Source organism: Apis cerana, linkage group LG8, assembly GCF_029169275.1.
Source record: "Apis cerana isolate GH-2021 linkage group LG8, AcerK_1.0, whole genome shotgun sequence".
In the NCBI taxonomy this organism is placed as follows: Eukaryota; Metazoa; Arthropoda; class Insecta; order Hymenoptera; family Apidae; genus Apis; species Apis cerana.
In genome coordinates, this window is record NC_083859.1 from 6,948,202 (window position 1) to 6,971,885 (window position 23,684).

The 23,684-nt window shown below is 33.1% G+C and overlaps 1 protein-coding gene across 50 annotated transcripts in view; it reads right to left on the reverse strand.

The window, feature by feature from the left end:
• The window catches only part of LOC108001671 (basement membrane-specific heparan sulfate proteoglycan core protein), a 149,834-nt gene that overhangs the window by 1,156 nt on the left and 124,994 nt on the right, over positions 1 to 23,684 (reverse strand). For 15 of the 50 annotated variants that reach the window (XM_062078444.1, XM_062078437.1, XM_062078439.1 and 12 more), the window contains 33 exons: positions 16,373 to 16,480; positions 15,927 to 16,064; positions 14,731 to 14,952; positions 13,587 to 13,694; positions 13,124 to 13,264; positions 12,975 to 13,034; positions 12,826 to 12,840; positions 12,145 to 12,372; positions 11,917 to 12,054; positions 11,589 to 11,837; positions 10,622 to 11,498; positions 10,428 to 10,552; positions 10,177 to 10,354; positions 9,894 to 10,104; positions 9,459 to 9,599; positions 7,549 to 9,355; positions 7,098 to 7,394; positions 6,611 to 6,750; positions 6,363 to 6,543; positions 6,273 to 6,302; positions 5,674 to 5,934; positions 5,019 to 5,573; positions 4,306 to 4,723; positions 4,037 to 4,226; positions 3,678 to 3,957; positions 3,326 to 3,586; positions 2,988 to 3,254; positions 2,489 to 2,656; positions 1,687 to 1,956; positions 1,374 to 1,525; positions 989 to 1,296; positions 420 to 886; positions 43 to 208 (listed from right to left, as the gene is read on the reverse strand). In XM_062078444.1, coding sequence (XP_061934428.1) covers positions 43 to 208; positions 420 to 886; positions 989 to 1,296; positions 1,374 to 1,525; positions 1,687 to 1,956; positions 2,489 to 2,656; positions 2,988 to 3,254; positions 3,326 to 3,586; positions 3,678 to 3,957; positions 4,037 to 4,226; positions 4,306 to 4,723; positions 5,019 to 5,573; positions 5,674 to 5,934; positions 6,273 to 6,302; positions 6,363 to 6,543; positions 6,611 to 6,750; positions 7,098 to 7,394; positions 7,549 to 9,355; positions 9,459 to 9,599; positions 9,894 to 10,104; positions 10,177 to 10,354; positions 10,428 to 10,552; positions 10,622 to 11,498; positions 11,589 to 11,837; positions 11,917 to 12,054; positions 12,145 to 12,372; positions 12,826 to 12,840; positions 12,975 to 13,034; positions 13,124 to 13,264; positions 13,587 to 13,694; positions 14,731 to 14,952; positions 15,927 to 16,064; positions 16,373 to 16,480 — 9,157 coding nt within the window. Of the gene's footprint in view, positions 1 to 42; positions 209 to 419; positions 887 to 988; positions 1,297 to 1,373; positions 1,526 to 1,686; positions 1,957 to 2,488; positions 2,657 to 2,987; positions 3,255 to 3,325; positions 3,587 to 3,677; positions 3,958 to 4,036; positions 4,227 to 4,305; positions 4,724 to 5,018; positions 5,574 to 5,673; positions 5,935 to 6,272; positions 6,303 to 6,362; positions 6,544 to 6,610; positions 6,751 to 7,097; positions 7,395 to 7,548; positions 9,356 to 9,458; positions 9,600 to 9,893; positions 10,105 to 10,176; positions 10,355 to 10,427; positions 10,553 to 10,621; positions 11,499 to 11,588; positions 11,838 to 11,916; positions 12,055 to 12,144; positions 12,373 to 12,825; positions 12,841 to 12,974; positions 13,035 to 13,123; positions 13,265 to 13,586; positions 13,695 to 14,730; positions 14,953 to 15,926; positions 16,065 to 16,372; positions 16,481 to 21,001; positions 21,116 to 22,259; positions 22,371 to 22,821; positions 22,972 to 23,684 lie in introns of all 50 variants that reach the window. The other 35 variants (XM_062078451.1, XM_062078454.1, XM_062078450.1 and 32 more) reach the window with 18 other exon arrangements.

Below are 23,684 nucleotides of genomic sequence, written 5' to 3' on the forward strand. Positions count from 1 at the left end.
ATTATCTTTTCTAATCATGCATCATGCACTGTAGATAATTACCGTCTGAGAGCTTTTGGCGTTTCATGTGCTATAAAGGATTTATCGTCATGGAAGGCTGGTTCGTAGATTTTTATCGAGTTCTCACAACGAGAGCCAGTTCTTCCGGGAGGGCAATAACATTCGAAGCCAGTTTCCTTGTTTACGCAATTGCCTTCACCACAAGCACCTAATATAAAAAAAAATAATTACAATTTTTTGGATAACTCTAAGAAAAAAAAAAAAGAAAAAGAAAAAATCAAAAGAAAAATAATTAAAAATAATTAAAAATAATTAAAAATAATTAAAGAATGAGATGAATGAGATAAAATAAGAAAAAAAAAAGAAAAAGAAAAAAATCAAAAAGTAAATAATTAAAAATAATTAAAGAATAATTTCACCTGGATAACAGGGCTGGCCAATATAGTCACAATGTTTTCCACTATAGCCAGCACGACATAGACAAAGGTATCCATTTTTTGTAGCAGCTTCTTGACATACACCACCGTTGTTGCAAGGATTTTCAGCACAAGTTTCACAATTAGTGATTCCAACACTATCAGTTTGATCACCAATCAAATCGATTTCTTTCTCTCCAATTATCAATCTGCTGATACAGCCAACAAAACCACTATTGATTTCTGCATATTGAGTTATTATATTATCACTGGGAACTCCACCGATAAATAATAGCGCTTTTAAATCTAATCCTTGTTTCTTGCCAACTGCGACACCTTTGTAAGGACCTTCACCATCAACTAACATAGTTCCTTCTTTTCTATTGCGTTGAAGTTTTATGGTATGCCATTCTCCAAGTGTTACAGATTTATCCGCCCGAATGATAGCTGGTCCAGAACCGAGATTGAAGCTTACATATAAAAATTATTATTAGTTAAAAACATAATTTAATTCATATTAAATTTTGACTAATTTATATTAATTTAATTATCTTAATTAAGTTAATAATTACCTGAATTGTGGATAGCCTCTAACAAGTGATAATAAAACAAAATCACCATTTCCACTACTGGATTCATCATTATACAAGATTATACCATCATAACTTTGAGGTTTAAAAGAGATTTCAATATTGAATTTTAGATAGGAATCACGTAATGGAGATAAAGCAATAAAACTTCGAGGAGCTTGACTGAAATATGGGACAACTCCTGTTACCACAAGTACTGTGGGTATTTCTATATTTTCATGATTGTTATTTACACTGCAGATATAGGTTCCTGCATCCTCTGCTTTGACATTGATTAGCTTTAATTTACTCTAATAGAGAAATAATAGATGAAATTATAATTCTTAGCTATTATTTTTTATTGATCATAATATTATGATTAATGTACCTCGAAAATCTGAGCATCAGGTGGCAGAAAACCTCCCAATTTACTCCAATGAAATTTCATTGGTGGGTCAATATTAGGACGGCAATCCATTTCTAGGCTAGATCCATAAGGAGCGTATTTGGTTTCAATTGCTGGTGCATCATTATTTCCACCTAAAAAATATTCTCAATTAAAAAAATTTATATATTTAAAAGATTACTATATATATGTATTACTTACATTGATATATTATTTTGTTAGCAGGTAACATAAAGATTATATTAATTATATTAATCTAATTTTTATAATAAAGAACTTAATTATAAAAATTTACCATGCACAACAAGATTGAAATCTTGTTTGAAAACACCTTCAGGAGTATCAGCAGTACATCTATATAATCCACTGTCGCTAACAGCCACGTTAGATAATCTCAGAATATTTCCATATTCTTGAGCATTTTCTGGTAGACTGAGATGGTTAGGTCTAGACCAATGATAACGTGGATTATGAGTTCCAGAACATGCACAACGTATATCAATGGTATCTCCGATGTTCACTGGATCCTGAGAGACTTCTACACTAACTGCAGGTATCGGAGTAGCTAAAATATAAATAATAAAATTAGCAAAATATATTAAATAATATTTTTAACATGTACAAATATGAATTTTTTCTAATATTAAATACTTCTTATAACATTGATTTTTAAGATAAATTTCAATAGATGACAACAGACAACTGCATACCATTTAAATAAAGAGCAGACTACTTCTACTGAATAATAAACACATATGAGAAATATTCAAAACTACTATCTAAAGTATTAATAATACTAATTATCGCTAAAATCTTAATTTTCTTTTGTATAAACATTGTGTAAATTTTCTAATTTTCTTCATGTTTGATAATTTTTTAAAGATGTCTAAAATGTTTTAATATATATAATGATTAACATTTTTGTATGTTAATATAATGTACCATTGTTTTATTTTTATTGAAAATTTAATAGATAGTGCAATATTAGTGAGAAAAATCAATGACCACAAAAATGTTAATTTGTTCAATGAAAAAAGAAAAAAGCGTTAATTGTTCACATTACACATCGGGAACACATAATTTTTTTCAAAACAAACCGCCTCGATTTTGAAGATAGTGGTGAATCCACTGTTTGCTGTTGAAGTAGTGGTTATCACCAGAGAAGAGAGGATTGATGTTGCAATAGTAATCCAATAGAAAGCATCCTTGAATGCCGCACATACAATTGTTTTGCCTGCACTGCGTTTGGTTCACATGCATGCAATCTGTACGCAAATTAACTACTAATAAACAATACCGTGACAACTATGAATAAACCTCTGTTCTCTTAGATTGCTGATCATAACTTATCGATGATGATTTTATATTAAATTATTTGCATAATTTGAATTATGCGAACTGCATGTAATTTAAGATTTGCTAAAGAACAATCTAATATAGTTTTTTTTAATTATAGTAAATTTTGATCATAAATCTATTGTTTGATTTATATTAAAAAAAAAAAATAAAAGATAAAAAACAATTCTTAAAAAAGTCCTAAATTAGAAATGAAGAAAGAAACCATGCATGATTATTAGATTACAAATTCCAACTTACGCGAAACGTTTAAATTAATATAGTCACTGGAGACTCCATGAGAGGTTTGTATTTGGCAGATGTATCTTCCACTGTCTTCTGGTCTTACTCTAGGCAGCTCTAAATAATCTTCTTCTATTCTGACATTAGATGGCAATGGTTGTCCATCTCTGACCCAGTGTATAGTAGCTCTTTCTCTAACCATACATCGTAAACGCACAGGTTGTCCTACGTAAGTAACAATATCTCTTTGGGCAGCTTTGACTTCTGTATTTTCATAAGGATGTTCTGAAAGAATATTATAACATATTTTATTTGATAACTATATTTTTGAAATTAGAATTTATGCTTTTACATACCATTTACCAGAACTTCAGCAACAGCTTCAGCAGTTCCTGCATCGTTAGTAGCTTTACAGACATATTTTCCGGCATCAGAATAAGTGATTCCATGGAATTGGAGAAGTCCACGATTGTGTGTCACTGAATAAGGTAGGGAGCGTCCGATAGCATTCCATTCTATAGTCATGGGTTCATCTCCATTTGTACGACATTCGATTGACGGACTTTCTCCAGAACGAACAGTTTGTCTGGGTGGAATTAATACAATTCTGGGTGGAGCTGAAAGAATATTATATAAACATATATAAACGATTTTCAATTATATTTATTTATTTAAACAAGCAAAATGAAGATTAATCGAGAATCTTACATAATACTTCAAGATGAGATTTAGCTTTAAAGAGAAGATTGCCGGCTTGATCCATTCCAGAACAAACATATTCTCCTGCAGCGCTCTTATCTACAGCTGGAATGATTAGTACACCATTGTGAACAGAACTACCATTTGGCAAAGCTCTATGATCTGTTCTCTTCCAGTCTAGATAAATATGATTTCCATCATTATCATGCACATGGCAACGCATTTCTACCTTGCCTCCATTAGGAATTCTAAGGTAATCTTTTGGTATGGAATCATCGCTTGTAGTATCCTATAATGATTATTGTAATAATAATATTTATTATATTTTTATGCGGACTTTAATTCTTAATAATAAGAAAAGAACATACAAGACAGGGAACATCGCCTCTGCAAGGTGGATAAACCTCTGAATCCTCTACTCTAATATAAACACGTTCTTCGACAATTCCTGCTGCGTTATTTGCATGGCAGGTATACGAACCTTCATCATTCGGAGATGCGGAATATATTTCATAAACAGCTTTTTGAGGGGTATCAATTACTTCATTAGTTGTACCACTAGAAATTCAAACGTTATTTCTATTTTATATTTTTAAAATTATTTAAAATCATTATTTTTTTTTCAAAAGTAACTTACAGAGGTACTACATTCATATGTTTACTCCAAGCGACTGTAGGTTGCGGATATCCGGTTGCACTACAAACTAATCGTACCCTATCTCCAGGTTTCACGGTTAAAATTCCAGATTTAGGTGTTATTAAGATGATAGGTACAGATTGAACTTCTATATATACAGTTGCAGAATTTGAACCAACAGAATTGACAGCAGAACAAATATAAGAACCCCCATCATTAGTTGTGATATTGGAAAGTCTTAAAACACCTCCAGGAAGTTGTTTAATATTAGAAGCGAATGGTCGACCATCTTCATGGGACCATTGTAGCACTGGTATAGGAATTCCAGCGATTGCTCGACATTGAAGATCTGTGGATCCACCCAAAGTAACTGGAGGAACGTTTTTGGGATAAATCTCTACCAATGGAGGTTCTCTCGCTGTTTAAATGAAGTCAAAATTACTTGAATATAATAAGATAAATATAAATCATAATACAATTACACACATATTTAATTATGTTGAAAAGATGACTAATGGAATGACACTGAAACAAAGAAACAATTTCTTTCTTTGATTCACTATATAATCTTATTTGTAGATGATTTTTGGATAATATGCGCATTTATTTTTATAAATGTAAACTATAAATATATTTATCGAAAACTATCAATTCCGTATTTCTTTCATTAGTCTTCTTTAAGTCTTATAGTATTAAGTTTGATGATCACTCACGTTCAACTTCAATGATAGCACTAGCTTCGTGACTTCCACTTGATCCCGTAACCCGACAGACGTAAACACCACGATCAGCAATCTGGATGTTAACAATTCTCAAAGTATCTCCAATTTGTTGCACATTAGGACTCATTTGTTCAAGATATTTACTCCATTTTACTTGTACACCAGGTTCTCCGGTTGTGAAACATTTTACTTCAGCTATACTACCTTGAGGAACAGTCTGTTTTTCAGGTGTTACTTTAATAGTTGGCAAAGGTCTTCTAGGTGTTACTGTTATGTTGATGGTTTTATGAGCTACTGTTCCTATATAGCTGATTGCAGTGCATATGTAGATACCAGAATCGTACGTGCTTGGATTTATAATTGTTAAAATACCATCGCGTTGATTGGCTGTAGGAGGCAATGGAATATTTCTTTCTCGAGTCCAAGTAACATTGGCGTCTAGAGATGGGATGCAAGTTATCACGATTGTATCTCCAACTGATCCAATCCATTGTGGAGGAGTTATGGTAGGTGGTATTGAGTGTGATGGTGGAGTTTCGGGATTATCTATAAATACATTTATGATATTATAAAGATTAATTTTTCATATACTATTACTTATTATTATATTACTATTAGAATAATTTTGATTAAAAATTAATACTACCTTCAACGTAGAGAATAACGGTTCTTTCATCTATGCCAATATTATTTCTTGCTATGCATTTATATTCGGCGGCATCACTTTTCGAGACAGCTTTTAGAATCCACGCTCCATTGTAAACTATGACTTCTGGATTCATGGGGCCATGAACACGAATCCATTCAATTTGTGGCGGTGGATTTCCGCTGGCTTCGCAACGGAATTCCGCAGAATGTCCCTCTACTACTTGTAGAGATGGAGGTATGACAATAGTCCTTGGTGCAGCTGATTTTAGTATTTAAACAAAAAACATAATTTATGATAAATTATGAAATAAAATTAAAATGTGTAAAATGCTGAATCTCTTCGTATATAGATAATATTAATGAAATTTTATAATTCACAAATCAAATTCTATATAGTTTTTATCAATTCTTATATATTGTTGTAAAAATATTATTTCAAAAACAAATTTTATAGAATAAAATTGTATAAAAATTGGAATAAAAAAGAAAAATTTATTAAATGTAATTTATCAATTCACTAATATTATTATTTAATATTAGTATTTAATATCAATATAAATATTATTATTTAAATTATTACATTTCAATCTTGTATACCTGGAATATCCAATAAACTTTGTGGAAAAGCTGCAAGGTATATGATATTTTAAATATGATAAATAAATATTTTAATTTTCTTTCTCTTACCTCCAACAGTGAGGGTAACATTTTTGTAACCAATGTGTACTCCATCACTGACTTGACAAACATAAATACCGCTATCAGATACTTTCACGTCTCGAATAACTAATAAACCATGGTTATCATCTACACTTCTTCCCGGCGGTAGTTGACCACCTTCTTTCTCCCATTTGATATACAAAGATCCCTATATGTTAAAAAATATATTAAATATTTTTTAAACATTTAAATATTTCACAATTTTCTTTGCTTACATTATCTACAGATGTTCCAGAACAATGATATCTAACAGTGCTTCCTGTTTCAATTATTTGGAACTCTGGTCCTCTAATATAAATCAAAATCTTTGGTGGAGTTATAGTAGGAAATGTAGTGGTTGATGTAGTAGTACCTTCTGTAACAACAATAAAAATTAAAAAATTAATTAAAGATGCAAATCTTCAAAATGCTTCACAATCATATAACATAGAAACATATAAATGAAGATTCCACCACTGCCCATATTCTTTCTAATTTTCTATAATCAATATGAATACAATTAGAAGCTCCTGAATTAAAAATATGATTGAAAAATAGGAGAACTAGCAAGCAATTGATAATGTACACCTTTTATTGTATAGGCGTTACTACGGGAAATGATCATTTGATGAATTGCATCAAGAATGAAAATGAAGATCATGATATTTCTGCTTTCCACGGATGGACAAACACGAATTATTCCTTTCATTTGATCCGTCAAACCTGGTAAAACTGTCGACACAACTTTGATTAACTCTTTTCCGTTCAGATCCGAGATACAGCATTCCACATTGAAAGGATGTTGCCGGACGTAAACATACCAAGTCCTCAACGATCCGTTTGTTGTTGTTTTGAGAGATCCCGGCTCGGAGGCAGTCGCGGTTACGGGATAGCCATCACATGGACTCATTGTAAAAGAGATATATAACGGATTTGAGAACTTGTAACTGCATGTGAACAGAACCCACGAGTTTGCCTTTACTTCACCCGTCATTGGCGTTAGACTTACCATCAGTTCACCTAACCGATCCAATGTTTGAAACATTTTATTTAATATTTTTTATTTTTTATTTTTTATTGCAGTTTTGCAAAATTTTTTTAAATCCTAATTAATATCTAATTAAATTTGACATAATTTCTTTAAAGTTCTTTAATTTATTTATTTCATACATACCAGTATCTTGACAATACTGGCCCACATATCCTGGTTGACAATGACACTTCACTTGACCAATTCGTGTCATCTCACAGCTTTCTTCATTATTGTTGCAAGGACATAGAATGCAGGATCCCAAGTAGCTGACGGATCGATCATTAGTATCTCTATAATAACCTCTGGCACAGGATTCACAGGATGTTCCTACATAACCAGTAGGACAGCGACAAACTTCCACTTGAATCGCTCTCTTATTACCAGTTTGATGTTCTACAGCTGTATCCAGACTTATGTCGCTGATATAAGTAGCTGTCATCCATTCACTATGCGTTGCACGAACCAAAATTGCTTCCAAATTAGATAGCACTGTCATCAGATCGATTCTCGATGTAACATGAGGTCCTTCGGTAGTCAAACGTTTCCATTCCGATTCTCTAAATGGTACTGAATAAGTCAATGGTATATCAGGTTGAATTTCAGTAGGATTTGTCCAGAATAAAGTGATCCCATTTCCAATTAGTATAATATCTTGGTCCTTGTAACTTTGAGCACCAGAATAAGCAGTAATGTGTTGAGTTAATGTTAGATTACCACCATAACTTTTGACTTTATTGCCAGTGAAAATAGTTGGCAAAGACCAGAATAATCTGCGTCCTCTGCTGTCTGGATAACGATATCCTATTTCGTTCGTAGCAAAATTTAATTCGAAACCATCATCTATGATTTCTTGTCTCGACGAATCTGTTAAAGTGAAACCGTGTTGATTGTCATAGACCCACATAGGTATTTGCTGAATATAGAGAGAACTCTCATGACATTGATCAGTTAATCCACTACAGTAACATTCATTGCATCCATTCGGATTTTCCGCAGATAGTCCAAATGTACCTGAACGACATCTATTACATTGAGATCCCTCAACATTCCGTTTACAGTCACATACATTTCCGATGCATACACTACTGCGTGAACCAAGTTCGTTACACATACAAGGTCGTTCTGTACTATAAGTACAATCATAAGGAGTTCCTCGAGTTGCATCACCCTCATATCCGCTCTCGCAAATATCACAAAAGTCACCAGTGGTATGATGAGCACAATTCTCGCATACTCCAGTGTCAGGATTGCATTGATTGGAATGACCATTGCAATTGCAAGGTTCGCAAATACCTAAATAGAGGCCTTCGCTTGCTCTAGTGTAGCCAACATCACAATCTTCGCAAGATAATCCTTTATAACCCACTGGACAAGTGCATTCTTCTACTTCCACCGCTCTAATTTTTCCTGTATTGTATTTTTCGGCTGTATCTAGGGATACTAGTGATAAGGCAGCCTCATCGGTATGAGTAGTATACGTGGCTTTGATTTTAATTGCACGAACATCAGCGAGGGCCATTAGCAAATGCTCTCTGTCAGCTTGTGTTCCATCATTGCGTTGCCAATATTGTTCTAAGAGAGGAACGGTAAATGTTTGTGGAGTATTTGGTTCGGGAAACTCTCGAGAGAAATATAACAGATTGATATCATTGGCACTAATTAATTCAACATCAGCAGCATTATTCTTTGAGCTTTGACCACCTGGTGATGGTACATAACGAACAGTATATTTAAGATTTCCACCGTATGAAGTAATTTGATCGCCTAAAAAGATACTCGGCAATTGCCAATAATAAACATCATTGTTTCCGCGATTAGGGAAATCACTATAGATAATTTCACGGTTAACTGCGTCTAGGCGAATACCATTTACAATTGGTAAAGTGTCTGGACTTTTAGATTCGATAAGAGAGAAATCTCTGATAGAATTAGTAAAAGAAACTCGAATCTGAAAAAAATATTATAATGTTATATTAACTTTATAGAGGATAAGTTTTTTATTAATTATATGATGCAATATAATGCAATATAATGCAATATAAAATACTCACATCATTTCTATACCAATTGGAGGAAACGCATTTATTAGTAATGCCCATGCAAAAGCAGCTGATACAACCAAACTGATTTTTCGTTGCCAAATTGAATGTGTTTGCCTTGCATTGATTGCAAGTAAGACCCGTGGCATATAACTATAAACCATTTTATTTAAATCCAATACACCAATATCTTTTATCATACCATAGTTATACTAATCATTTTTATCTATTTCAAATTGTACTTACTTTATAAAAGAGTAGAAATATTTCCGAGTTAAATGATAGCATAAATAATATCGAATACATCATACAAACTTATTTTATATGAATAAATAATTTCTATTCTTTTTCTTATTTCTATTTTTTTTCAAATTTCTACATAGTTATTCGATTTATAAATTATATAGATAATATATATATATATAATAAGAATTAAAAATTTAATACCTTGCATCGACATCTTCCAGTGATAGGATCTGCAACTAAACTAAGACTACCATCAGGATCGCAATGAGATATGGGAACACACATATCTCCTGGAATAAGGGGATTTCCTTGATATCCTACATCACATTGTTCACACCTACGACCTATATATCCTGGTGGACAATTGCAGGTAGGCTGACCATCTGAGCCAAGCTGACAAGTACGTGCAAATCTATTTCAGACAATTTATATGTAGCATAATCTTTTCATTTTAAAATTTATAATAGTTTTCAATAATACTTACTGATTGGATGGATTGGTGAGTGGGCAAGGACACATTTGACAAGGAATGTTTCTCGAAGGATCTCCATAATATCCTGAAGAACATGGTGGTTCATCTCTGTAACATTGACCAAGCCAAGGACCAGACTGTCGTCTTAAATATCCAGGTGCACACTGCTCGCATGATAAACCACTATATCCTAAATAATTATCACACGCCATGATTATTTTAAATAGAAATTGGAAGATATATTAAATTAAAGTAACATTTACCTGAAGGACATTCACATTCTTCAACATAAGATGCTGATCCAAGTCCAGTATTTCTTACATCAGCTGTATCCATCACTATATTAGTAATTTGGATATCCAAGTATGGAGAATTATCATATTGTGCTCTAATAAATAGTTTTTTTTTATCAGTTTCAAGTAATTTTATATAATATTTATTAAATTAGCATACATACTTAATCAGAATATTATCCACATTTTCTAGTGTCATCATGATATCTTCTCTTGTAGCAGGAATTTCATTCCATCTTTGTTGTTTATACCACTCGCCTTGAAAAAATCTAACGATCTCTTCGTTATCGTAATTCGGTATTAATTGTTTTCCTCTATGCACTAGACGATAATTGTTTCCGCTTAGAATAACTGATGGTGCAGAATTTGTTACACCAGTTCCGTTAAAACGTACTCTGTATTTTAGATAACCACCATAGGATTTCAATTGATTCCCATAGTAAGTCTCAGGTAGGGCGAAATAAGGAAGTTCCGTATCGGTGTTCGATAGTAACTCTGATTGATATAATTGTATACCATTTCGATCTATATTTCTCAGGATTGAGATTTGTCCAGTGATATCATTTAGAATTTGAATGTTTGGTTGAAATTTGACTTCTATGATATTGTGACGGTCTATTGGTGGAGGAATATGATAAGTGAAGAGATTGGCACTATGACATTCAGTAGCGACACCGAAACAGAAACAGGAGATGCACTCATCTAGATTTCTGGCTTCAGAATTGAACATTCCTTTAGGACAAATATCTCTCATAGATTTATTTACCATGACAATAGCGTCAGGTATGGCAAATACGAAACCAGCATTGTTCAATCCTTCACAAGAATAAGCTCCTTGATCTTCTGGTTGAATGTTAGGACATGTGAGTGTTCCAGTTCCATTTATAGATGTCATGGTACATTTGGGAGGGACATGGCCCCAATTAAGACGCCAATTGATTTCAGGAGTAGGCACACCAATTGCTGTACAGGTGATTGTTAAAACTTCTCCTATATTCAGTGTAATCATAGGAACAGGTGGCTTTACAATAAAAACTGGAGCTATAATAAAAAAAAAAAAAAAGAAAAACTATTTGTATTGAACTTTTCTTTATGTATCTTATGTTTAGATTATATCAGAAAAATACATACAACATCCTATTTCATCGCTAGCATCTAAACAATCCTTTTCCATATCGCAATGGTAACTTTTAGGTATACATTGGTTATTACTAGCACAAGCAAATTCTGTGAAGCGACAGGGAGAACCTGGTTTATTCGGGGCACAATTTTCTTCATCGCTACCATCGGCACAATCTTTATCGCCGTCACAACGCCATAGTTTACTTACACATTGAGTGTTATTGCAACGGAATTGATTGGGTTCGCAACCATGTGGACCTGTTCGATACAATTAATTTCCCTCCAGTAAGAAAATTTCCAGAAAAATATCAATATTAAATAAATTATAAAAACTTACTGCAACGCATTTCATCAGAACCATCGGTACAATCTAATCTATCATTGCATACATATGATTTAGGAATACATTCACCGTTGCTACAAGTAGCTTCATCATATTGACACACATGAGGTCTGCTTGTCGCTGGTGGGTCGACTATGTACGAAAAATGAAAAAGTGATTAATTTGTTTTATTATAATTGTAGTTTTTCAAACTATAAATTTTTCAAGTTCAAAGATACATACATTTTTCTACAGTAAGGTATACGCTAACTTGTTGGCCAGGAGTAGATGGAGGATAATCAACAGCCTCGCAAATGTATGATCCCGAATGATTCAGCTGGATATTTGGAATTTCCAAACGTCCATTGATATCCCGACTTCCAGATGGCAGAGGAAGATTATTTCCTCGTAGCCAGCGTACTTTAGCCCGAAGAGGACCTTCGTCGCGACATTGAAACACAACTTCGCGACCTGATTTTTAAAATAATAGTATTCTATTAAAATAAGAATAACTTTCTTTCTTTTTGTCATTATCTGTTATTTGTGTGGAATTATTTGTAATGTTTTTGTAAGTAGCTTATGTTATGAGGAAATTTTTACTATGTGTGAGTAAAATTTGTACATGTAACGATACATGATGTTGTTTTGAAGATTTAAAAAAGAAGTTTTAAAAAACGATCTCACAAAATCATTAAATTAAAATATTTATCATTGTATGAACATATTTACATGCATATTGCATTTATTGTCAATTATAAATTAATTAATGCAAAGCTTTCAAATATGTAAATATGTATTATAATTCTTAATGAACAAAATGGTTTTCTTAGATGAATATCCATAATTAAGATGAATCATTAATCACATTTTATAAATCAAAAAATTACATAACAATACTTGCAATTTTTCTCCGTAAAATCTTACCTTGCTTCGCCGGATCTGGCCAAGATAATAATTAAAATCAATTAAAAATCTTTATTATTAATCAAGAGTTTATATAGTACTGTATGTATATTTTGTGTAATTGAATTATTATTCTATAATTATAATCATTGCAAGTTTATTAAACTTACTTTCTTTAATTACTTGCTCACTTGGATAAGTCTTCAAGCTAAGGCTCGATGGTTCTGTGTCTATATAAAGAAGTAAAAAAAGAAAAGAAAACCAATAATGTGAATTATATAATACAACTAAATTTTAATTAATCAACTTAATTACGTACTACAATATTCTTCATCAGATCTATCTCTACATTCTGGTATTCCATTGCAAAGAGAAGATTGAGGTACACAATCTTTGTCTCTGATGCACATAATGAAACCAGCTGGACAACGACCAGGCATTGGATGGGAACCAACATGATCTGATGGAATTTACAAAAAATTATTAATTAAATTATTAATTAAATCTTAGAAAATTATCATATTAATTTTAAAAATCAAAATATACTAAAAAATATATAATAGAGATATAATAGAGATATGATGATGTGACAAAGATGGGAACATCTTATCCTCAAATAAATCTCAAGATATTTTTTTTTTACACAATAACTTTTATATTTATATTTGATTTTTAAAATCAAAAAATATTTCACGAATATAATAATAGGTATATATTATATAACATTATATTATTCTATAATAATAGTTATATAATGTATATAACTAAAATATTATACTTACCACAATCATTTTCATCAGTTCCATCAGCACAATCAATGTAACCATTGCATTGGTCCTCAATCCTAATGCAATTTCCATCTGCGCATTGGAATTGATCTTTGCCACAGCCTACAAATACATTGAACATTGTAACAAATAAAATCTATATCTTTATTTTAAAAAAATGATTGTTCGTTAAGAAAAAATGTGCGTTCGTTAAAAAATTTGAACAAGACACAAAGAGACTCTAATAATCTGGAAATAATAATGTTCTAAGGGATGAAAAAGAGCATGAATTACCACAGTACCTAAAAATGCTAAAAACAGATATAAAATTATTAATATATGTACAAAAATCTGCACGCATAAAAAAATAACGCATAGAAAAATTCAATAACATCTCATACATATTTTTCTATACGTGTTAATATATACTAATCAGAAATTATACTATTCTATTATAACATTTAAAATACTAAATAACATCAATCGCTTCCAAGGAGAATATTTATAAAATACTAAAACATGTCTTCCTTTTTAATCTACTATATCACATGCCATAATAACAGTATCTATATTAAGTTTGTATTAACTGGAATTCAATACACCACGTCAGGCAATAGATGCATTAAAAATTACATAAGAATGCGTTGAACGCGTGACTGAGTAAAATTCATTCAAGTATCTACTCGAACAACCTATACAACATCTATTCGGCTGCTAATACAAACTCAAAAAAAAAATACAGAGTCCAGAAAATCTGTGACGTCCAAGATTTCCAACGAATATTTAATTTCATTCATCAAGCCATAAATAATTCTTCAAACCAAAAATTATTTTCAGTTCAATCAGATTATATTGGAATTGAAATTCCAAATACATAAATAGTACACTAGGATAATTAGTTCCTATTTAAAGTGATCGCATTTCTTTCATTTCCTTTTCTTGAATCTTATTTATTTTTTTTTTTTAATAAACTTTCACAAATAATCTTATGATCAGTTATCCAAGAACTTCAGTAACTGTTTGGATAAATGCTAAGATATCTGTATACTATTTAATTTGACAATTGAAGTAGAATTAAACCAAAGTGTATAACAAAAATAAAATGAAGCGAAGAGAGATGGACGCCAACAGATCATCAAGGTCTGCTCAATGATCTAACCGAAGCAATACTGTTCGTCGGTAAAGTCGCGGCAATCGTAGAAATGGTCGCAGTGGTGAGTTTCAGGGATGCAAGTGCCATCAGCACAAACAAAATCATCGGGAGCACAACTTCTTGGAGTACTCTGATTAGCAGGCGCTTGATAATCCGGATTGTAATCCTTGTTATCCCGAGTCTCGTGGATTAGCCCTACCAGGTTGGTTCTATCCGACGTGTTCTTACCTAGAAGTAACCGAAACTGAACAAAACACCTTGTACATGGTGTTTCTTTTTCATTTTGCTTTTTTTTTTTAACGATCTTTGCCATCTCTGCAATTTGGAATTTAATCGTACGACTACTTACTACTTGCGAATCCAGTTTTGTTTCTCATCTCTATAGGAAGAGGTAATCTGATCAATTCGACTATTTTATATGTAATTTATCATGTACCTCAGATTGACAGTGTATCATGATTAGCATAAGAAGATTAATATTGGATTAACAGGTGAATTTGGATTCTAGAATCTAGATTCATCTATATGTCTGACGTTATACATCTCAGTGTGATGTACAATCTGAAGCACTTGTGACTGAATCAGTGCACGTACAAACTGGGTGCGGCACAATTTAGATTGCCTCTAGCAAGCGGTGAACACGGTGTCACGGCCAAACACTGCGTGTGCACCTGGTGCGTTGCGTGATCTACTGTGGATCAAGTGTGCAATATCGAATAGAGCTTATGTACAAACAGTGGAAACGGCCACGACCTGGCCAGACATAAAAAATCCTCATGAATCTTATTAGAATCTTGAGAAACGTATTTCACTATGAATTATCATTTGTTCATCCTGCATAAGTATTTTTCAAATATTGGAAACAATATAATCCTCCATTAACAGTGGTTCTCATTTGAGAATGTACACATCAAAAGTGCATGTAAAAAAATGTTAAATTCTTTTTCTTTTCATATATTGTACACATATCAGAGAAATAAATAGCTAGCAAACTTGACAATATATTTCTCATGGAATTAGATAAAGCTTAAAACAAGTCTTTGCTCCTGGTACTTGCAGCCTTTTCCACCGATTTTTGGCCAAACTATATTTCCCTATATGTGATATCTAGGACATGTTTCTGCCGGTGCACACGTGTTCCTGCTCAATTTCTCTTTCCCACCATTCTAAGCTGTCTCTTGGTGACATGTGCCTTGACCTACCTTGAAGACAGTTGGCCTCGTCCTCTGCGTAAGGACAATCGGGTCGTTCGTCGCAGAAAGCTGACTGCGGAATGCAGGTTCCATCGCGACAAGTAAACTCGTCCTCGCGACATCTTGGTGGTTGAGTTACACCATTATCTGTAATTTTTAATATTTTTGTAACCTTTTTCTCAACAACATATCATTACTGACGACTCAGGATAAGTTGGATGCACTAAGACAGTATAATTGAATCGATTTTGCTTTCTTTTTTTTTTTTAACACTATGCAAATAAAAGAGACTAAGCATTTTCAGAGATTGATCGTCAATTCAAGAGAGAGAGTTTTTCTATAAATTTTAGAATGCTTTGAAGAAAAAAGAAAAAGAGATAAAGAGTTCCAGAAAGATCCGGAATATTGAAAAAGCACCATCTCGAACAGGTTCGAAACGGTTTGAAAACCCTTACTGCAATCGCGTTCGTCGCTCCCATCGTGACAATCGATGTTGTTATCGCAGAAGAAGTTTTTGTTGATGCACACTTTGTTATCACATGGTAACTGACCATCGGGACATTCTGAAAAGACGGGCGACAATTAATAGAGGAAATGATGATTTCAAAATCGATAAGATCCAAAAGAAACTAAAAAAGAAAAAAAGAAAAGAAGAAGAGAAAGAGAAAGAGAAAAAGAAGTGGGCAGCAGTGTGCTCGCTTCCCTAAAATCCATAACATAATGCCGTGTATATTATTCTAAAGCGACAGGAGAGAAAAAGAGAGAGAGATCCGACTAAATAGTGAGAGTTCAATAGAAAAAAAAGAAACTAGAAAAATAAAAATAGATGAACAGCTTTTGATCGATTTTCTACAGGCCTGTGGTATAATTAAATGTAAAGAGAGAGAGAGAAAGAGAGAGAGGAAAGAGAAAGTATAAGTGGCCTGTGATAATTAAACCGATCGATATACCGTCCCAGTCGAGATATCAACAGGGATAAAAATCGTCGGACAAACAGCGTGCACACTGCCGGATGTCATGCGACGTTTTAAGGATGCGCACATGTACACCGAACCCAAATCGGCCAACTTTCTACGGCGTTTATCATCATCGGTATTTATAGATAACGATAAGTAGAAAGATAATAAATACCAATGGAATATTTTTTGTCGTTCCTTCAATCTTTAATAATATTTTTTTGTACATAATCTTTTCAATTTTAATTTTAATTTCGAATCTTGAATCGCTTCGAATTCTTATTCATATTTCGATATTTTCCTTCTACGTGGAGGAAGAAAGAAGGAGGAATTTCGGTTAACACGCTTGCGTCATGAGATTTCTTCCAAGAAACGAAAAAGAATTTACAGGTATATCAAAATCGTTTCGTTGCTCGATAGCCCTTTATCAAAGAGCACCATTGTTATTGTGTAACGTGCTCTTCGATTTTAATGGCGCACTTTGAACATCGTCGGGACCGTGTTACGGTCACTGTGATTTCAACACAGGAGGAAGCAATACTGTTCTTCTGTTCTTATCTAATAACGATTTCATGATATTAATCGCGCGTGAGTCGATTGGATAATCGAGAAAGGCGCGGGAATTGATAGCTATTCCATTGGTATTGTATCGGTAAGAATAAGTAGGAGAATTCTACTATGCAGCACGATAACTCCACGTGAACTACGTCCTCCCTAGGGAGCAAGAGTGTGTAATGTAATTTCAAAAAGCTACATGAACGGTTTATAAACGGTATCAAACAGAAAGATCTAAAGGCAAAAGGCGATGCCTCGTAAATTCTAAGGCTATGAGGTGTGTGGTATAAGTGAGATAGAAAAAGAAATAAGAGAAAGAGAGAGAAGAAGAGGAAGAGACATACACTGGGGCTGATCGAAAGTTTTCCTAAATTTGTGAAAATAAATCATTGTAAAGAATTTGAATTTTGTATTCAAATTTCTTCTCGACTCCAGTGTATGCGAAGGAAGTATAATCCATTTGTTAAATTTATCGATCTTAGGATCCAGTGTACGTGCGCTGTGTAAAACTTATGATCTAATACCAGGATGGAAAAAAGATATAATATATAAATTTAAATATAAATATATATATATATATAATATACATAAGTATATACAATCAGATGTAGAATAGAAGAAGTACATAACAAGATCAGGCAACCTGTGCTGAAAGAGAAGATGAAGAAAAAGAAATAAAACAACGTACGTGTGAGAAACAGAGAGAAGAAAAATGAAAAAAAGAATATAAGACAGATAGAATATTCGAGCCACAGGGAGATATATATGTATATATATATATAGAATTCCTTGCAACAAAGTGTTCCACGTATTTTCAAAGTATCAGTTAAATAGTTTTGAATATTAAAACGAGATTTGATGTCGCGCTGAAACATATAAAGATACGTCGATGATTGTTAATTAAAACAAAGCTATAGAAGAGGATATGCAAAGAGAAAGAGAGAAAAAGAGAGATAGATTACTTGGAATTACATTTCTGATATTATCCCCATATATAATAAATACCTTCAATAAGTCAAAGGTTCTAATGAATCTTACAGGCAAACAGTATATTTAATGCTCTTAAAGCAATTAAACCGTTTGTTTTTGCCGGTAGAACCGACAAATTATATTTGATTGTTATTCTAACGCGAGAATAGCTCTTCTGTAGGATTCATTCGAAGCAAAGTATTTTTTTTTTAAATAAAATACGAAATAACTTGCGAAAGTGAGTTAATCGTGCGATTGTTAATGGAGAAACGAGTCAAAAATGTGCAATGCATTTTTTCAGTCCGAGTTTCCGTTCTCAAGAAAAACGACTTGAAAGTCGGTCGCGAGTGAGAGCTTTTAACGTAGCTATTCCAACGGTTCTCAACCTATTGCTTTTGAACTTAATTAATTCGTTTCATTTTTTAAATTAAATATTAAGATAAATTTTTAACGCAAAATCAATTGTTCTTTCAATAACTTCAATATACAAACAAACGAAGATCGTTAAATTTACAAAGATGTTTGGAGAACTAAAAATTAATTAGAATTAAAGATAGATTTGAAGATATAATGAAAATAATATTATAAACAATTTTAAAGAGAACCACTGAAATGCCACGAAGAAGTGCACCACCTTTCAAGTTCGATTCTTTTCAAAAAAAAAAAAAAAAAACAAGCTTCTTAGAAGAAACTTTTCCTACATCTTTTCTCCATATTTTTTTTTCTAAAGAACAATTCCATACACAAAAATCAAAACCTCCACCCATGTGAAAAACCCAAATTTTTTTTAAAAAATTCATCAATCCCTTTCGTTTTAGAAGATTTCAAGCATTGAAATCTCTATGTTGTATACGAAAGCTTCCATAACCTCAACGATGTCCCTCTATCGTGAGATTCTGATCCCGGCGTCGGGATTCAAGACGGGCAGTCAATGTCCGCCTCGGTCGATAAGAACGTGGAAACGAGATTAACGGCTCTGCACGGGCGGACAAGAGCAGGCTGGCATTAGTTACAGCTTCTTAATTGCCGTCTTGAAGACCGAGCCGCGACCAGGGAAGAGGTGGAGGGCTCTCTCCGCTATCCCCTGTGTACGCATCGATTTCCATTCTCTGGCTTCTCCTCGTTTTTCACGCTCCACCTTGTTTCCTCGCGCGTCCATCCGATGAACCGACACGTTCTATCTTTTTAACGTATTTTCTAGTTCCTTTCTACCTTTCTACCATCAAATTTTTGGATGGTGGATACGAGGAGACGAAATTTGTTACAATCTGAAACTTTTAATTGGAATTCGATGGAAATTATTAATTGTTAAAAATTAAAAATTAAAACTCAAAGATTGATATATCGATATTAATATAGGTATTTTTCATTTGTTAAGTTAGATTGGGTTAAGTGATAGAGATGTTAAGTAGAAGTTATTTATATTATTTCAAATATGAATTCAGTGATCTATTATATTTTAAAAGATCATAATTATATATAATACGATTTCGTTTTGATTCTATGCTTTTTTTTTGTCGTAACTTTCATTTTTTGAAGTCAAAATATCGATATATGTGTCATTTGAAAAGTTACGGTGCGAACGAAACTTTGAAATATTACTTCCATAGAATGCGTCTTACATCGAGAAGTCTCAAATTGTAACAATGATACGAATTCAAGTCACGAAAGTTTAAAATTTTTCACAGTGGAATATCTTGCGTACGTTGTCATCGAAGATGAAGTTAAAATATATGGAATAGATGCAAAAAAAAAAACGTGTTAAAAAATATATGTTAAAAAAGCTTCTATTTTTCCCTCCATGAAAATCGGTTCTTTTATACGATATAGTCCCAAAAATATCGAAACCCAATCATGGAATAATTTATGATGCGACTTCACGGGTTTAACCCGAAAAGATTGGAAATTGACAGATAAGAAAAACGAGAATAAAAATAGAGAACCAGTCCAAAGTTGGCTGATTTATATTACAGGCTGCTATACTGTGATCGATGGACACTAAACATGATTGTTTAATCCTCTGTGAAACGACTTTTTTCTTTTTAAATTTAGAAATTTATTCTTTACTCCATTGTCTAAATATAAATTCGCAAAAAATGGAGATGTGTTGTTGCAGAAAAAGGGTGAACCCTTTCGTGTAAATTATGCTCCTTGCATTATGAAAAATAGGGCGCAGGTGGTTTATGACAGCAGTTCTCAACCTATCGTCTCAGTAATCGTAAATTAAAATTTTTAATTCATAAATTTTTATTACAAAATAAAATTAAATTCAAGTCAAAACAAAGCAAATTTTATTTTGTAACGATAAATAATAACAACTTCCGTCAATAATAATTTTCTTTTATCCAAAATCGTATAAAAATAACACAATCAAAGAGAAATTCTCAGTAATTTAGTTAAAAATTTGCGACATCAAGGATGAGAACCACTGATACATCAATTTGCCCAGGGGATTCCCATATATTTTTTTATATCGACCGTCGATCATTAGAGGACCGATCCCATTCGAATCTATCGATATAGCATAGCCTGCAATGCGAATCAGTTTAGATCGATAGATAAAAAAGAGGCAAGCAGATAAATTGAGAAAAGTGACGATCGTACGGCAGTTGATTTCGTCCGAGCCGTCCGAACATTGTGGTCGACCATCGCAACGTCTCTTATTGTCCAGGCACAATCCGTCGTTGCATCGAAACATTCCAGCTGGGCATTCATTTACTACAAACACGATCCCCAAAAATAGCCAGGTGGTTTTTCATTAGAGCATTTCGTGCAATGGCGCGATACGGACGAAGAAAAATTATCTTACCGACAGAGTCCATGTCCACTTTTAATTATCATATGTCGATAACTTTTGTGATGAATATATATTCTAATGTATTTATTCAAGAAAAGAATCGTTGAAATTATTAAAAGAGACATATGAGACTCTGTTACCACTCTTGGCCTTTGGCTTCTTTGCGTGCACGTTGGTCCATTAATTCAAAAATGAAAGTACTCACATCTATTTGATATCTCCAATAGATATCCTGAGGTGTATACACAATTCCTTAACCCTTTCATTGTACAGAACACGTTTTATAATGATTAATTTATTATTATATAATTTGGAATTTTTTTTTAGTTATAAAACTTGGAATTTAAGAGATAATTATTGAATAATATCGTTTCAATGTTACTTTGAAAATATAATGGAATAAAAATTTTCCCAAAATATAGTTCAATAGAAGGTGTAGTAGTCCATTTTAGAAATGAAACAATTACATCACTGATGTTTTATAGAAGAAATAATAATCGAGAAATAAAAATCGAGATTTAAACAACGAATGGGTTAAAAAATGACTAGTATACGTTTCAGGAAATGAAAACATGAAGAATATCCATGACGCAATATGCCATACATGCATACATAAGAATAATTTGTTCCCATGCAGAAACATACATTTACATCATAACGGATTAAACAGTCACATTCTGTACGTACAAATGTTTATAAAAAAAAAAAATCCTGCTTACATTGATACGAAAAATAGAGCGAAATTGATTTTTAATAATACCAATTATATATTTTCCAGCAAGGAAATGCGAATTGTTAATTAATGATCAAAATTATATCGTTTTGCATACAGATGATAATAAAGGAGTCAGGGGATGGATGGAGTTAGAGATGCCATGAAATGTGCCTCATCTGTTAGTAAGTCTATTTATCGGATCCTAATATTCAGTGTCAATCAAATTAAAACTGTTCGATTTTGAAACGATAGATATATATATATTTTTTCTTTTTTTTGGAAAGTCACACGCAAAGGAACAAGACCAAGTGGGCCAGGACACTTTTTATCGATTGTCAGGACATAGTTACCGCATCCAGATTCGTCAGATCCGTCAGCACAGTGGATAACATTGTCGCATCTCTCGATTTCCGCTATGCATTCACCACTGGCACATTTCCATTCGGCAGGTGAGCAGACACCTTGACACAAGTCACAACAGCTCAACAACAAGCGTTAAAGAAGCTTCGACAAATAAGGTATATAACGAGGTGATCTTCGGTGCCTCTAAAGTGACCACCAGGATCGTATTACCTCCTAGTCGTCGCTCAATCCCGAGAGGATTGTTTTCACGACGGTTGAAGGCACCAAAGTGGGGGAAAAAGAAGGATAAGGTAAATGGGACAAATTCGTCACTCGAAATCTTGCATCTTCTCAAATTTGAAAATCGTATTCACAATTCAATCATATTTTTATCACTAAAATAATAAAAATTTCAATTCGCGTTTTCATTTTCTCTTATCTCTTCGATCTCTGGTTTTAATTTTTTTCTCGCCCGATGAAAGAAAGAAAAAAGCATATATATATATATATATTTTGGAAACTGCAAGAATTGCTCGAGTGACTTGAAACGGAAGCACAAAGGGGGCTTACCACAACCACGCTCGTCACTGCCGTCGAGGCAGTCGAAGATATTGTCGCATTTGCGTCGAAGCAGAATGCATTGTCCGTCGTCGCAACGCATTTCCTTGCTCGGATCGCATTCCCTCGGGCTCTCGGTTGCACCGCCCGGCCACGGCTGGCCTGAACGTACATACACAGACAAGCACATTGCCAGCTACTAGACACAAGCTTTTCTACCAATGTGGAGGAAAAAGAAAGAGAGAGAGAGAAAGAGAACGAGGACAACGATGCTGTTCGTGGAATTAATTCAGAATTGAATCTAACTGGCCAGTCAAGGTCAACTCTCCACAAGCTTCTTTTGCACGCGTAAAGAAAGGAATTTAAGGGGTCAAGACGTTAAACGTGTAACGTAAACAGGGATCAATGAATTCGTTGGCCCTCGTGGCCCTCGAGTCATTTTTAACCCATCTCTGTCTTGAGTTGGCATTTGAATTTATCGATAGGAGGAAGATCACTTTTTATCTAGATATATTTTTCGCCTTTTTCGTTACAGTATCACGAGGTTTGAAAAGAGTTAAATTAGGTATCGAGCGATTGAAGTATTCGTGGGACACGGAGGTCGGAACGAATATATAAAAGTTGGTATGCAATAATTCGTCCGAGTTCGTTCCGACTAATTTAAGTTCTTCGTTGAACGAAGAGAGATGGATAGAGATCGATTTCCCTTCTCCATTTCGCTTCGACTAAATCGGAGTTAAAAAATTAGTTAATAAATTGATAAATCCAATTTTTTTTGTACCTAGAAAGAATCTAAAAGTGCTTCTGCATTCAGAGTGCCAAATAGTCTTCTATTTAAAGTATACAGTAGAGAGTACTCAATCTTATCGATACGA